The following is a 14572-nucleotide window of genomic DNA, read 5'->3' as shown; positions in this document are numbered from 1 at the left end:
ACTTGGTTTTGTGAAGGGAACCAGTGCCCAGCTGCTCAGACAGTGAGCTACTGTGTGGAGCTCAGTACTCACCTTTAGCTTTTAAGATCTGTTTTGCCATATTTTTAAGGAAACTTTAGGTTGTCTACTTAATGAGTGCCTGCTTTGTTCTAAATACTGAGTTGTAAACTATGTCTGTATGTGTAAGTTAATGTGAAAAAGTAAACAAATATCTGGAGAATGTGATCATTATAGAGCATTATGTAACTCACTGAGCAAAAATAGTAGCAATATCATTTCAGTAAGAGATTTTTTTTTAAATCACTTGTCTGTAGACATTTGCCTCAAGTTTTCAGTTTGCTTAGCCTGTATAAATACACCTTTAGAGAATGCTGTATTATGAGGGAGTTTATTGTATAATTTTTCTCGTATGTTAAAGACTAGTGCTTTCCATTTGGCTTTAGTCTCTTGTTTGGGCAGCAGGAGATAGATAACTTGTTTAGTATGCTTGTGTTAACTTTCTGTTCCTGAAGAAATTTATGTACCATACATTTATTCATCATGATAGAACCCCTTTAAAAAGCAGCCCTGTTGTCAGCAATGGAACCCATGCCCTTGGAATTCCTTGAGTCTACCTATCTGCCACATTTTATAATTGTTAAGTTCAGATTGTTAGATAAGGAATGTTCCCAAAGTGGATCTTTTTCAGCTGTCTTTTTATTTTCTTTGTGATTATATATGAAGGTAGATGACATATTTTCTTTTTTACAGATTTTTACATGAGTTAGCCCAGATTCCTAATTTTGCTGAGCGTGCCCAGTGCATAATCTTCAGATCTGTCTTTTCTGAGGGTATCACCTCCTTGCACAGAAAGGTAGAGATCATCACACGAGCTTCTAAGGTATGTTTACTGTCTAATTTAAAAGATAGCCTTGTTCTGAAGAGCAAAGGAGAAAGTGTGAGAGACCACTTTAGTGCCATTATAGAAACCTTTTTGGACTCATATTAAATGTTTTTCTAAGTGTAAATTTGATATTTGATGATTATCTTGCCCAAGAGTGTGTGTGTGTGTGTGTGTGTGCACACGCGTGTGTGTGTATGAGAGAGAGGGAGAGAAAAGGAGATGCAGATGGATGAAGAGGGAGAAGGAGGGAAAAAAATGACGCTTTTACAGATTGCTTCTAAAAAACTCTGAATATCTTCCAAAGTACATACTGGCCACTAAAAAACAATCTAAATAGCATGGTCTGTTTCCTGTTTTACAATTTGGATTGCAGAAGAGATTTTACTTTAGATCCATGCATTTGATTATCTGAAATGTGTCAACCTAATAAGAGGATTCTAGACACTTGATAAGTGAAATAAATGACTGACAACGAGTCATTGGCAAATAAGTATTTGCTGGCTTTACTACACTGGTGTTCATTATAAGGTTAACTTCTAGCACCTGGCTTTTTCTCACAGTTGACCCATGCTCTTAAGGACACATTATTCCTCTCCACAAACACTGTAGTACTTTGTTCCTTATTTGGAGGCATGATTTTTTTTTCCACTAAGATATGAGATATTTCAGTAGAGAATAAATATTACCAAACTATAAGTATACACTCACTAATAATACCTGACAGGCAGGAGCAGAAAAAGAAGTCTGCCTGGAGCTGCATTTTTCTTTCTTTCTTTTTTTTTTTTTTTTTGAGACAGAGTCTCACTCTTCTTGCCCAGGCTGGAGTGCAGTGACGTGATCTCGGCTCATTGCAACCTCTGCCTCCAGGGCTCAAGCGATTCTCTTGCCTCAGCCTCCCAAGTAGCTGGGATTACAGGTGCCTGCCATCAAGCCCAGCTAGTTTTTGTATTTTTAGTAGAGACGAGGTTTTACCATGTTGGCCAGGCTGGTCTTGAACTCTAGACCTCAGGCAATCTACCCACCTCAGCCTCCCAAAGTGCTGGGATTACAGGCGTGAGCCACTGTGCCCAGCCATCACTTTTTTTACCCTGAAATAAAAGGGGATAAAATGTGAATTAAGACTATAAAGAAAAGAAGTTTCAATTGGAAAATTGTAATTGAAGTAAAAAATAAATAAAAGGACAAACAAATGAGACAGGGAGCCAAAGAAAATCCTAAGCAGCTTGAAATTGTAAAAGTTAAATAGACATATAACAAGCACTTAATAAATGTAAGTTTAATTTATTAAAGATGGCCTACTGCCTTAAAATGCATTATTGCAGTTTACCTCTGAAAATTATATCCAGGGATAAAGAAGAACATACTTCTATATCTGCTCTGCATTTAACTGTATTGGTTATATAGATAAATAGTTTGAAATACATCCTCAAAAGATAAACCCCTTTCTACCTAGAAGTCATCAAAGGTTAAGCCTTACTATATATACCAACTCCTTTTTTACAACTTCTATTTTAAAATAAGTATTAAAAATTAAACTGGCTGAAATGAAAATATAAAACCAATAGTTAATCCTCATGTGTTAAAACGTGCACTGTTTACAATTAATTTGTTGAGTGGGTAGAAAAAATGGCTGTTAATGTGTTTGTAAAGACACTTACGGCTTAGTAAAGTGTGTTTTTCATTTCACCAACTGTTAATTCTGTTGGTACCAAGCCTCCCGACAGCCTACTGAGCACTCGGTAAATATTTGTTACTGAATGAACATGGGTACATTTGGCGTTCAGCTCCGTAATAATTGGTGTTTGCCATCACAGGGCTTGCTGCACATGAAGAGTGTGAAGGATATTTTAGCTCTCATTCTGGCTTTTGGAAATTATATGAACGGAGGAAATAGGACTCGGGGACAAGCCGATGGATATAGCTTAGAAATTCTGCCCAAACTCAAGGATGTCAAAAGTCGGGTATCTATTTTTCGTAATAAGTTTCCATGATCTGCCATTATTTTCTTTCTTTACCTTTAATTTTAAAAAACGTATTCCAGATTGTTCCGTTTATCTCTCTCCTCCCCTTAACATCAATCATTTATATTAGAGCATGCGTTTTTTTTTTTTTTTGGTTTCTTTTCACTTTTGAATGAAGAGGTTTTTTTTCACATTAGACCTTGTTTTCAGTGACCCAATTCCCATCTTCGTGTGCTCTGACATACACAACTAGGTATTCAGCTGCTACTCAGTGAGAGAACAAAACAGATAGTATACAGTACCAGGATCCTGCAAAGGCTGGAGGCTCTTTGGGTTTAGGGTTTAGGCTACTAGTAGTATACTCATTCCTGAATGGCAGAGCCATGGTGAATCACCAATTTTTTGCCACAACAATTGGGCTGGGGTCTACTGTCGAGCTCTCTGAGCCTGGCTATCCCTTGGCTCCACACCCCTGCGGAGCTACCTCTTCAGAAACAACCAGCCCATATCTAGGCTTCCCATGGGGGGCGGGGGTGCAGGGAGGGGAAACACACAGGCAAATTAGAATTAGACCCCAGTGAACAGGACACAAAGGCTGCCTTGTGGGAGGGCCTGCTCCCCCCGAGGCCTCCCGGGGTCGTAAAGTGGCGTGGCGCTCTGCTTAAGCTGGCCTGCATGGTTTTTCACACCATTAAGAACACACGTTTTTTGAAAGATGGGAAGGGAGGGGTGCTTTTCTGTTCTAGGCCCTGGTTCCCTTCAGCACTCCCTGCCCCCACCTGTCTTGGCTTTATGCCAGAAAATACAAGGAGACAATGGTTTTTGTTTGTTTTAGCCATTATTTCAGAAGTTTGAGGGATTGTCTGTCTGTTGTTCCCCAAACAGGATAGTGTCATTTCTTTATGTAGCCGGCATAATAAATGGATGGGCTAAAGCAGAGGAAGGAAAACCTGCCAGCATCGAAGAGAAAGCCAGTTTTCACAAATCAGAAGTTTCTCAACCTGAGATTTTCATCTCTCAACCATGTAACATGACAGTTTCATGGGAATGATTTTCATGTACATTTCTCTTTTAAACCTAGGATAACGGGATTAATCTGGTGGACTACGTTGTTAAGTATTACCTGCGTTACTATGATCAGGTAAGAAATGGCATTACGTGGAAAACTTTCAACTCTTACTCATTGTTGGTATTCATATGTTGGATGATGGATAGATGGATGGATGAATTGCAAGCCCAACATAGAATATGAGAGCTCTCCAGCTTGTTTTACAGATGAGCACACTGAAACCAAGAGAGTTTAGTTGACTTATGGAGAGAAGCGTTATTCAGTGGTGTAAATCTACGGAGTCTCAATCGACTGTATAACACAGCTTCAGAGAGACCCCTAGTTGTCTTAGTGCTTTATGGCCAGATTGTGAGGTTCTCTGTGGAATCTAGATCCACTCAGTAATTGGTTCTAGTTGAAACTGTATTTGGATGATACAGAGCAAAATAGGAAAGTTAAGACTCAGTAATATCCAATATTTTATCAGTAACGAATCTATGAACAGGCTGAAGATGTAGAATTTGAAAAATCCTTCTTTTCTGCTTAGAGGCCTTTTGCAATTAGAAACAAACATTTCTGTGTGAGTCCATCTGAGCAGAATTTTCTATTTTATTCCTTTTTGTTAAATGGAGAACAAGAAGTTGTAATTTTGAGAAGAAAGAGGTACTGTTGTAAGACGTTAAGAAATACAGCGATCAATATGAATGGTAAAAGTCTCAAAGTAAATGCTGTCAGGACTCCTGCCTAACCATCCATGTAAGCAGAATTGTTCCTAGGCATCGAGGGAAGAATAGTAAAGATCCCAGGGCCTTTCAATAGGCCTACAGTTTCATCCAGAAGACAAGTGAGGCACTGATGAACTCCATAATACTGTCTTCTACCCTCCTGGTGGGCTTATCTAACTATTTTCACTATACCTATAGCCAGGCTCATCATTTCCACCTCCCCAAACTTTTCCCTGATTTCTGTTAAGAATATCGTAGTTTTTGATAGTTTTTGGTCATTCAGGCATGAAACCTTGTCCTTCTCTGGCTCCTCTCTGTCCTTCCACTGAGTTTGTTTCTGATGTCCTTCCTTGTTTTGTTTTGTTTTGTTTTGTTTTCCTGCAGACCTCAGCTTACCCAGGTTTTAAGATCACTCACCTGGAGAATTTCAGTTGCTTTCCAGCTCAGCTCTATCTCTAGGTTCTACCACTCTAGGCCATCCTACACCCTCTTTACACAGCTCTGATCATACTGCTTTTCTACTCAAAACAGAAGTGGCTCCCCATTTTCAAGTGAATAAAGACTCTACCAATGTAATTCCAGTCTTTTACAGCCTTGCTTTTATTACTTTCCCTCTTACACGTATCCTGTGATCCAACTCAGGACCTGATGTTTTCCACACACACCCTGTGCTTTCTTACTAATGTGTTTTTTACTTCTGATGTTCTCCCTAACTGAAAGTATCTTTGTCTCTAGCATTTTTATAAAACTTCCCTTTTTTCTCATTACTCCTCTCTGGAAATAATAAATTTAAAGATTTTTTTGAGAAAAATTTCCCAGTACCATTACCAATATATGTGTTACAGACTTAACCATAAAAGTACCAGACCTTTGTGAATAAATTTATGTAATTTTACTGAAAGTCATAAAATTTAAAAACAAAGAGTGAAGAAAAGAAAAACCCAATTTTTAAAAATTGGGTAATGGGCTTGAATAGACATTTCTCCAAATAAGACAAACAAATAGCCAACAGGTGCCAACATCACTAATCGTTCAGGGACATGCAAATCAAAACCACAGTGAGATATCCCATTATGCCTTTTACGATGGCTGTTAATCAAAACCAAAACCCAAACCCTACCACATGGAAAATAGCAAATGTTGACAAGGATGTAGAAAAAATGGAACCAGTTAGTACCATTGGTGGGAATATAAAATGGTGGAGCTGCTATGGAAAACAGTAGGGAATTTCCTCAAAAAATTAAAAATAGAACTACCATATGATCAGACAATCTCATTTCTGGGTATTTGTCCAAAATAATTGAAACTAGGATCTCAAAGAGACATTTGCCCTCTCATATTCATTGAAACATTGTTCACAATAGCTGAGATTTGGAAACAATCTAAATGTCTGTCAATAGATGAATAGGTAAAGAAAATGTGTATATGTACTAGGGAATATTATTCAACCATAAAGAAGAAATAAGTTCTGTCATATGCTGCAATATGGGTCAGCCTTGAAGACATGCTAAGTGAATATAATCCAGTCACAGAAGGGCACATACTGCCTGATTCTACTTACATGAGTAGCTATAGTAGTCAAACCAAAAGGAACAGAAAGTAGAATGAATGATGGGGGAATGGAGAATTGAGGATATGAAGTTTCAGTCATGTAAGATGAAAAAGTTCTAGAGATTTGTACAACAGTGTGCTTATGGCTAACAATACTGTACACTTAAAACTTTAAGAGAATAGATACCATGTTATATGGGGGTTTTTTGTTTATTTTTTACCACAACAAGCAGTGGCACTATGTCCTCATGGTACCAGTCAAAATTCTAATCAACCTTAGAAGTTGACAAAATAATTTTAAATATTATATATAAAAATAATTAGATAAAAATTTGACCAGGATTTAAAAATGAAGACAGAATCATTCATTTACATATTCTAATATATTATAGAGCTATAATAATTAAAAGTGTAGAATGGTAGAATAACATCAAAAATCTTGAAGAACATGAAAAAGAAATCTCAGAAATGGATCTAAATAAATATGTGATAAAAGAGAAATTTCAAGTAATTGGGAAGAAAAAGAAATTCAGTTATCTCCTAGACCTCATACCAGAGACCAGAGCAAATTTTTAAAGAACAAAAGAGTTAAGTGTAGAAATAAACGAAAAATAAAATCAGTAAGACGTGACAAAAGTGTAGGTAAATACTGATTTTGAAGTAGCAAAATCCTTTCAAAGTGTTCAGTCTAAGGCAGAAACCATAAAAGGTGAGAATAACTTTCAATGCATAAAACTAAAAAACTTTAATTCCTAATTACAATTTTAAAATACTTTACTATCTCAAAAATGACTTAAAACCAAAATCAAAATAACATACTGGGAAAATGTTTACAACATAATAGACAATGAACTCTTGAGAATTACCAAGAAAAAAAACTTTCTTCCTTATTGTAAAAGAATGGCAAAATATATCACAGGCAATTTACAAAATACATATAGAAGACATAAATTGCCAACTAGATATATAGAATTAGCACTGTAAATTGATCAAACCTTTCTCAGGACTGTCATATATGGTAAATCAGGTTATTCTGTGTTTAAGATCTCTAAGTCAAATGGGACTCATATCTAGCCTGCCCTTGATTCACCAAATTATATATCCTATAAAGGGCACACTTAAAACAAATTCACATAAAGATGCCATGTGCTTGTCGAGCTGTTTGCCCAGAAAGCTGTTCCCATCTACAGGGAACACATTTTCCTAATTTATACATATATGCTTTATGGGCAGGCAAGGTTGTGGGGTTTTTTTGTTTGTTTGTTTGTTTTTCTCTTTTTGATTTCCTTTTTCCCCCATTTTTTCATTTTTTCCTTTTCTTTTTTCTTCATGTCAGACAGGTAATGTGTCCATATCATAACGAGGTTCGATGGTGGCGCATCTCACACATGCATACGAACACCCAGTCTTATCACACTCATGAACTACAAAAGGATCCAAAGCAAGGTTTTCCACCTTTCTGTATCAAAAGTCCTAGAAATATGTGTAACCTTTTAAGAAATTTCTACCCTAAGAAAACAACTAAGGATTTAATGACTATTTGCTTATAATAGCTTATAATAGCAAAATATTGGAAAAATTTTAGTAGGTGTACAATGATAGAGACCAAGGTCAAATAAATTGTTCTAGAGTCACACACTGGAATAATACACTCCCGTGGAGAGTGTATAGGAGAGAATGTAGTGGTATTAGGAAATATTTTTGATCTGTTTTTAATTTACAAGCATGTGTTTCAAAATAACATCCAGTATAGTACCCAATATGTAATAGATAAATATAAATACACACAATCACACAGAAAAACCTGAAAAAAATACATTAAAATGTTTCTTTCTGGATGTTAGGATTGTAAGGGGTTTTCTTTACTGTCTTCTGTCTTTCCATTACTAAACATAATGAACATGTATCCCTTTTGTAAAAGGGAAAAAAGATGCAGTGAAAAATAACTTAGTCTGATCTTACATGACCTTTCTATGAGGTCGTTGCTAACATCCTGATCTTTGAAGGAAGGCTTTGAAGCCCTCAGCTTTGAAGCCCGGAATTACTTCATTTGAATCTCTCTCAAGATGCCTCTTATTCTGCCTTGTATGTGTTTATGAGGAATTAACTATTATCTTGACATTGGTTCTTGAGGTTCAGAATTCATTGTTGTCTCTCTCTCTCTTTTTTTTTTTTTTTTGGTTTGAGATGGAGTCATGCTCTGTTGCCCAGGCTGCAGTGCAGTGATGCAGTCAGCTCACTGCAACCTCCGCCACTCAGGTTCAAGCAATTCTCGTGCCTCAGCCTCCCGAGTAGCTGGGAGTACAGGCGTGCACCACCACGCCCAGCTAGTTTTTTTGTATTTTTTAGAAACGGGGTTTCACTATGTTGCCCAGGCTGGTCTCGAACTCCTGACCCCAAGTGATCCACCTACCTTAGCCTCCCAAAGTGCTGAGATTACAGGTGTGAGCCACCATGCCTGGCCGTTGTCTCTTTTTTATTGTTTGTAATACAGGTGTCTGATAAAACTTGCTGAACTGGATGTAATGTTAATATTCACAAATGTGGAATTCAAGTGGCATCTTTAGAGAACTAGATATGAGGAGATGAGAGCTGCTTTCTGGTGGAGTGAGGAAGGTGTATTTAGCTTCAGGAAATTAAGAAGCTGCAGCAGGCACATAAGCACGTACCCTAGGTTTTGACAGCAGGTACTAGTGTGGCAGAAGAGTTATCCTGAAGAATCTTTGAGGGTGACATTTCTAACCCTAGGTTGGCATGGTAGTGCCTACCTCAGCCAAGTCAGATGCATCGTGTGGGAAGGCTGAAATTTGCCTGTGGAGTATAGTTGTGGTTGAAAAGAGCTGAACCCAGTGGAATCAACTTCACAGAGGAAAATCTTACAATGAGAACAGTTTCAAACATGGGATGGCCCAATCTAGAAAAAATAAGCCCACATTAGTGTGGTGCTCTTCTGGCATTTACTATGCAAAATGCATTTCACTCAACAAGAGTGTAGAATTGTGTGATTTATGAAACTAGCTCTTTCCTCTAGGAGCCTAAGTGATGATTTCTGTGGTTAGTGGTGATGAGCAATTAGCTAGAGAAAGGTGACTCCTGCTCCCCGCTTCCTTCTTCTCATGCCTGGTTTTGGTCCAAGTCTTGGTTTGTGAAATTTAAAGAAACCCATGTAGAGTCATGCCGTTTGAACTCTAATTAAGCAGCGTTCATAAGAGCTGCTACCAGCCTGATACATTTAGCAACATACGTTCCTCTTTTTCTAGCGTGCGTGCACACACAAACACACACACACACAATCAAAACCAAGACTGAATCTGATAAAGTTTTGAAAAATAGAAAGAAATACTATGTCTGAGTTCTTCTAGTGTAGCTTAGCATGGAGCTTCGTAGTGAGGATCTTAGATGTTGTTCCATGTTGGCACTCAGACGAGAGTACTGCTTCTGTTTTAAAGTAGTAAAATAAGTATATGAAGATGGGAGGAAAAAAGTATATTGTGTCTAATATAATGAAGAAAACGACCATATCCTAGCATCCCTAATGAAGCTAGTGGCCTTAAGGAGGAAGGGTCAAGAGGATTCCTGAAACCACAAGAAAACATAGTGATAAATTAGATGTCTCCTGCTAAAGGTACATACATCTCAGAACCATGTTTTATAGACCCTCTGTAGTAGTGCCCGTCAACCAAAAATAAAGCTTATTGATATGCCAGATGTTGTTTACTATACCAAGAACAAGACACAGTTTCTGCCTCTGAGGTGTTTAGAGTCTAGTGGGGAAGATGTACAAGATAACATGGCAATTTAAAAATTAATGGTGATACATAAACTAGAATACCTAGAAGAGATGGATAAATTCCTGGAAAAATACAATCCTCCTATCTTAAATCAGGAAGAATTAGATACCGTGAACAGACCAATAACAGGCAGCAAGAATTAAATGATAATTTAAAAATTACCAACAAAAAAAGGTCCAGGACCAGGTGGATTCACAGCAGAATTCTACCAGACATTCAAAGAAGAATTGGTACCAATCCTTTTGACCCTATTCCACAAGATAGAGAAAGAGGGAACGCTCCCTAATTCATTTTATGAAGCCAGTGTCACCCTGATACCAAAATCAGGAAAGGACATAACCAAAAACGAAAACTACAGACTGATACCCTTGTTGAACATAGATGGTAAAATCCTTAACAAAACGCTAGCTAACCGAATCCAACAATATATCAAAAAGATAATCCACCATGATCAAGTGGGTTTCATACCAGGAATGCAGGGATGGTTTAACATATGCAAGTCAATAAATGTGACACACCACATAAACAGAATTAAGAACAAAAATCACATGATCATATCAATAGATGCAGAAAAAGCATTCAACAAAATCCAGCATCGCTTTATGATTAAGACTCTCAGCAAAATCTGCATACAGGGGACGTATCTTAATGTAATAAAAGCCATCTATGACAAGCCCCCAGCCAACATAGTACTGAATGGGGAAAAGTTGAAAGCATTCCCTCTGAGAACTGTAACAAGACAAGGATGCCCACTCACATCACTCCTCTTCAGCATAGTACTGGAAGTCCTAACCAGAGCAATTAAACAAGAGAAAGAAATAAAGGGTATCCAGATCAGTAAAGAGGAGGTCAAACTGTCACTGTTGGCTGACGATATGATTGTTTACCTTGAAAACCCTAAAGAGTCCTCCAGAAAGCTCCTAGAACTGATAAAAGAATTCAGCAAAGTTTCCAGATACAAGATTAATGTACACAAATCAGTAGCTCTTCTATACACCAACAGTGACCAAGCAGAGAATCAAATCAAGAATTCAACCCCTTTTACAATAGCTGTAAATATATATATATATATATATATATATATACACACACACACACACACACACACACTTAGTAATATACCTAAGGAGTCAAAAGACCTCCACAAGGAAAACTACAAAATATTGCTGAAAGAAATCATAGACAACAGTAACAAATGGAAACACATCCCATGCTCATTGATGGGTAGAATCAATATTGTGAAAATGACCATACTACCAAAAGCAATCTACAAATTTAGTGCAATCCTCATCAAAACACCACCATCATTCTTAACAGAATTAGAAAAAACAACTCTAGGCCAGGCACAGTGGCTCACGCCTGTAATCCCAGCACTTTGGGAGGCCGAGGTGGGCGGATCTCGAGGTCAGGAGATTGAGACCATCCTGGCTAACATGGTGAAACCCTGTCTCTACTAAAAATAAAAAAATAAAAAAAAAATTAGCCGGGTGTGGTGGCGGGCGCCTGGTGGTCCCAGCTACTCGGGAGGCTGAGGCAGGAGAATGGTGTGAACCCGGGAGGCGGAGCTTGCCATGAGCCGAGATCGTGCCACTGCACTCCAGCCTGGGCAACAGAGAAAGACTCCATCTCAAAAAAAAGAAAAAACAATTCTAAAATTCATATGGAACCAAAAAAGAGCCCACATAGCCAGAGCAAGGCTAAGCAAAAAGAAGAAATTTGGAGGCATCACACTACCTGATGTTAACCACACTGTAAGGCCATAGTCACCAAAACAGTGTGGTACTGGTATAAAAATAGGCACATAGAATAGAATAGGGGGCCGGGCGCGGTGGCTTAAGCCTGTAATCCCAGCACTTTGGGAGGCCGAGACGGGCGGATCACGAGGTTAGGAGATCGAGACCATCCTGGCGAACACGGTGAAACCCCGTCTCTACTAAAAAAATACAAAAAACTAGCCGGGCGAAGTGGCGGGCGCCTGTAGTCCCAGCTACTTGGGAGGCTGAGCCAGGAGAATGGCTAAACCAGGGAGGCAGAGCTTGCAGTGAGCTGAGATCCGGCCACTGCACTCCAGCCTGGGTGACAGAGCGAGACTCCGTCTCAAAAAAAAAAAAAAACAAAAAACAAAAAAAAAACAAAAACAAAAAAAAGAATAGAATAGGGATGGAATTCTATGTGGAACGGAATAGAGAACCCAGAAATAAACCCAAATACAGCCAACTGATGTTCGACAAAGCGGACAAAAACATAAAGTGGGAGAAGGACACCCTTTTCAACAAATGGTGCTGGGATAATTGGCTAGCCACATGTAGGAGAACAAAACTGGATCCTCATCTCTCACCTCATACAAACATCAACTCAAGATGGATTAAGGACTTGAATCTAAGACTTGAAACTAAAAATTCTAGAAGATAACAGTGGAAAAACCCTTCTTGATATTGGCTTAGGCAAGGGTTTCATGACCAAGAACCCAAAAGCAAATGCAATAAAAACAAAGATAAGTAGTTGGGACTTAAACTGAAGAGGTTTTGCACCTCAGAAGGAACAGTCAGAAGAATAAACAGACAACCCACAGAGTGGAAGAAAATCTTCAGAATGTATACATCTGACAAAGGACTAATATCCAGAATCTACAATGAACTCAAATCAGTAAGAAAAAAACAATCTGATCAATAAGTGGGCTAAGTACATGAATAGACAGTTCTCAAAAGAAGATATACAAATGGCCAGCAAACATATGAAAAAATGCTCAGCATCACTATTGATCAGGGAAATGCAGATCAAAACCACAATGTGATACCACCTTATTCCTGCAAGAATGGCCATAATCAAAAAACAGATGTTGGCATGGATGCAGTGATCAGGGAACACTTCTACACTGCTGGTGGGAATGTAAACTTGTACAGTCAGTATGGAAAACAGTGTGGAGACTCCTTAAAGAACTGAAAGTAGAACTACCATTTGATCCAGCAATCCCACTACTGGGTATCTACCCGGAGGAAAATGGGTCATTACATGAAAAAGATACTTGGACACGCACGTTTATAGCAGCGCAGTTCACAATTGCAAAATCATGGAACCAATCCAAATGTCCATCAATCAAAGAGTGGGTAAAGAAGCTGTGATATATATATACAATGGAATACTACTCAGCCACAAAAAGGAACGAATTAACAGCATTTTCGGCGACCCGGATGAGATTGGAGAATATTATTCTAAGTGAAGTAACTCAGGAAGGGAAAACCAAACATCGTATGTTCTCACTGATATGTGGGAGCTAAGCTCTGACGATGCAAAGGCATAGGAATGGTACAATGGACTGTGGGAACTTGGGGATAAGAGTGGGAGGGGGATGAGGGATAAAATACTACAAAGAGGGTGCAGTGTATATTGCTTGGGTGATGGGTGAACCAAAATCTCACAAATCACCACTAAAGAACTTATGCAACCAAATACCCCCCTGTACCCCAATAACTTATGGTAAAAAAATTAATGGTGATAAATGCTGTGATAATATAAGCATCATAAGCCTTTGGGGAACAGGGGAGAAACACCCACCTGCTGGGGGTTAGGGGAAATCTTTAAGGAAGGACGTTTGTTTTAAGACTTACAAGATGAGTATGAACAAGGAAGTGTAAGGACGCACTAGGGAAGGGTCAGAAAGGGACCGTTTTATAGACAAAGGCCTAGAAGCCAGAGATCGTGGTCTATTTCATGAAGGTCTAGAGGGAGTTGGAGATAGGGAGAAGGTAGAAATGAGGCCAGAGATGTAGACAGAGGCCAGATCATAAAGTGCCTTGTAAAGCAGTTTTAGAGTTTGGAATTAGTCCTAATGGCAGTAGGGAAGATGGAATGTGAAGGAAAACTGGCAAAGTAGCCTGTGCGGAGAGAGGCATAATTGAAGACTGCCTAAGACATGCAAGATACAAAACTTACGTTAAACAACTCAGGGAGAAAGCTAGCTAGTCTGGAAAAGATATTTGAGGTTCAGCTTATGTTTCATTGTGCCTGAAGCTTTTGTCCTTCAAGACGTTTCTCAGCTGAGAATCCTCTATTAGGTATAGCAGTGGAGCTTGTTAAAACTATACCCCACCCTGCCCTCAGTCTCCTAAGATAAGCCAAACAACATTTGCAAAAACTTTTCAAATATATGAAGAGTTTTGGGGAAGCCAAGGCTGGAGGATCACTTGAGCCCAGGAGTTAGAGACCAGCTTGGGCAACATGGTGAGACCCTGTCTCTATAAAAAATTAAAAATTAAAAATTAGCTGGGTATGTTGGCACGTACCGGTGGTCCCAGCTAATAGGCTGAACTAGAAGGATCGCTTGGGCCTGGGAGGTCAAGGCTGCAGTGAACCATGATTGTGTCAGTGCACTCAAGCCTGGGTGACAAAGCAAGGACCTATCTCAAAAAAAAACCCAAAAAAAAAAACGGTGTATATGTGTATATACACCCCTATACAAAGAATTTGGTCATGCATAATACACACAGAAGAGCTTTAAGTCACAGAGGAAGGTGAGGAAAGGTGATGGGAGGGTGATTGTATCTTCCATTGCAGTGCCGCTTTATCCAGCACCTTCTGATTCACACCCATTGGCATACCCCAAAGATGACTTG

The 14572-nt window shown here is 38.7% G+C and overlaps 1 protein-coding gene and 1 non-coding gene across 3 annotated transcripts in view; one reads left to right on the top strand and one right to left on the bottom strand.

Moving 5' to 3' along the window:
• Positions 1–14572, top strand: part of FMN1 (formin 1) — a 389651-nt gene that overhangs the window by 255427 nt on the left and 119652 nt on the right. For both annotated transcript variants that reach the window (XM_025390157.1, XM_025390158.1), the window contains 3 exons: positions 751–880; positions 2698–2844; positions 3926–3985. In XM_025390157.1, the coding sequence (XP_025245942.1) occupies positions 751–880; positions 2698–2844; positions 3926–3985 (337 nt within the window). The remainder of the gene's footprint in view (positions 1–750; positions 881–2697; positions 2845–3925; positions 3986–14572) is intronic.
• Positions 7499–7604, bottom strand: LOC112628198. The gene has a single exon (XR_003120366.1). It is a non-coding gene; the product is annotated as a small nucleolar RNA U13 (small nucleolar RNA).

This window comes from Theropithecus gelada, chromosome 7a (genome assembly GCF_003255815.1).
Source record: "Theropithecus gelada isolate Dixy chromosome 7a, Tgel_1.0, whole genome shotgun sequence".
Classification (NCBI taxonomy): domain Eukaryota; kingdom Metazoa; phylum Chordata; class Mammalia; order Primates; family Cercopithecidae; genus Theropithecus; species Theropithecus gelada.
The sequence above is the reverse complement of the archived record's forward strand: the minus strand, read 5'-3'. Positions and strand labels throughout refer to the sequence as shown.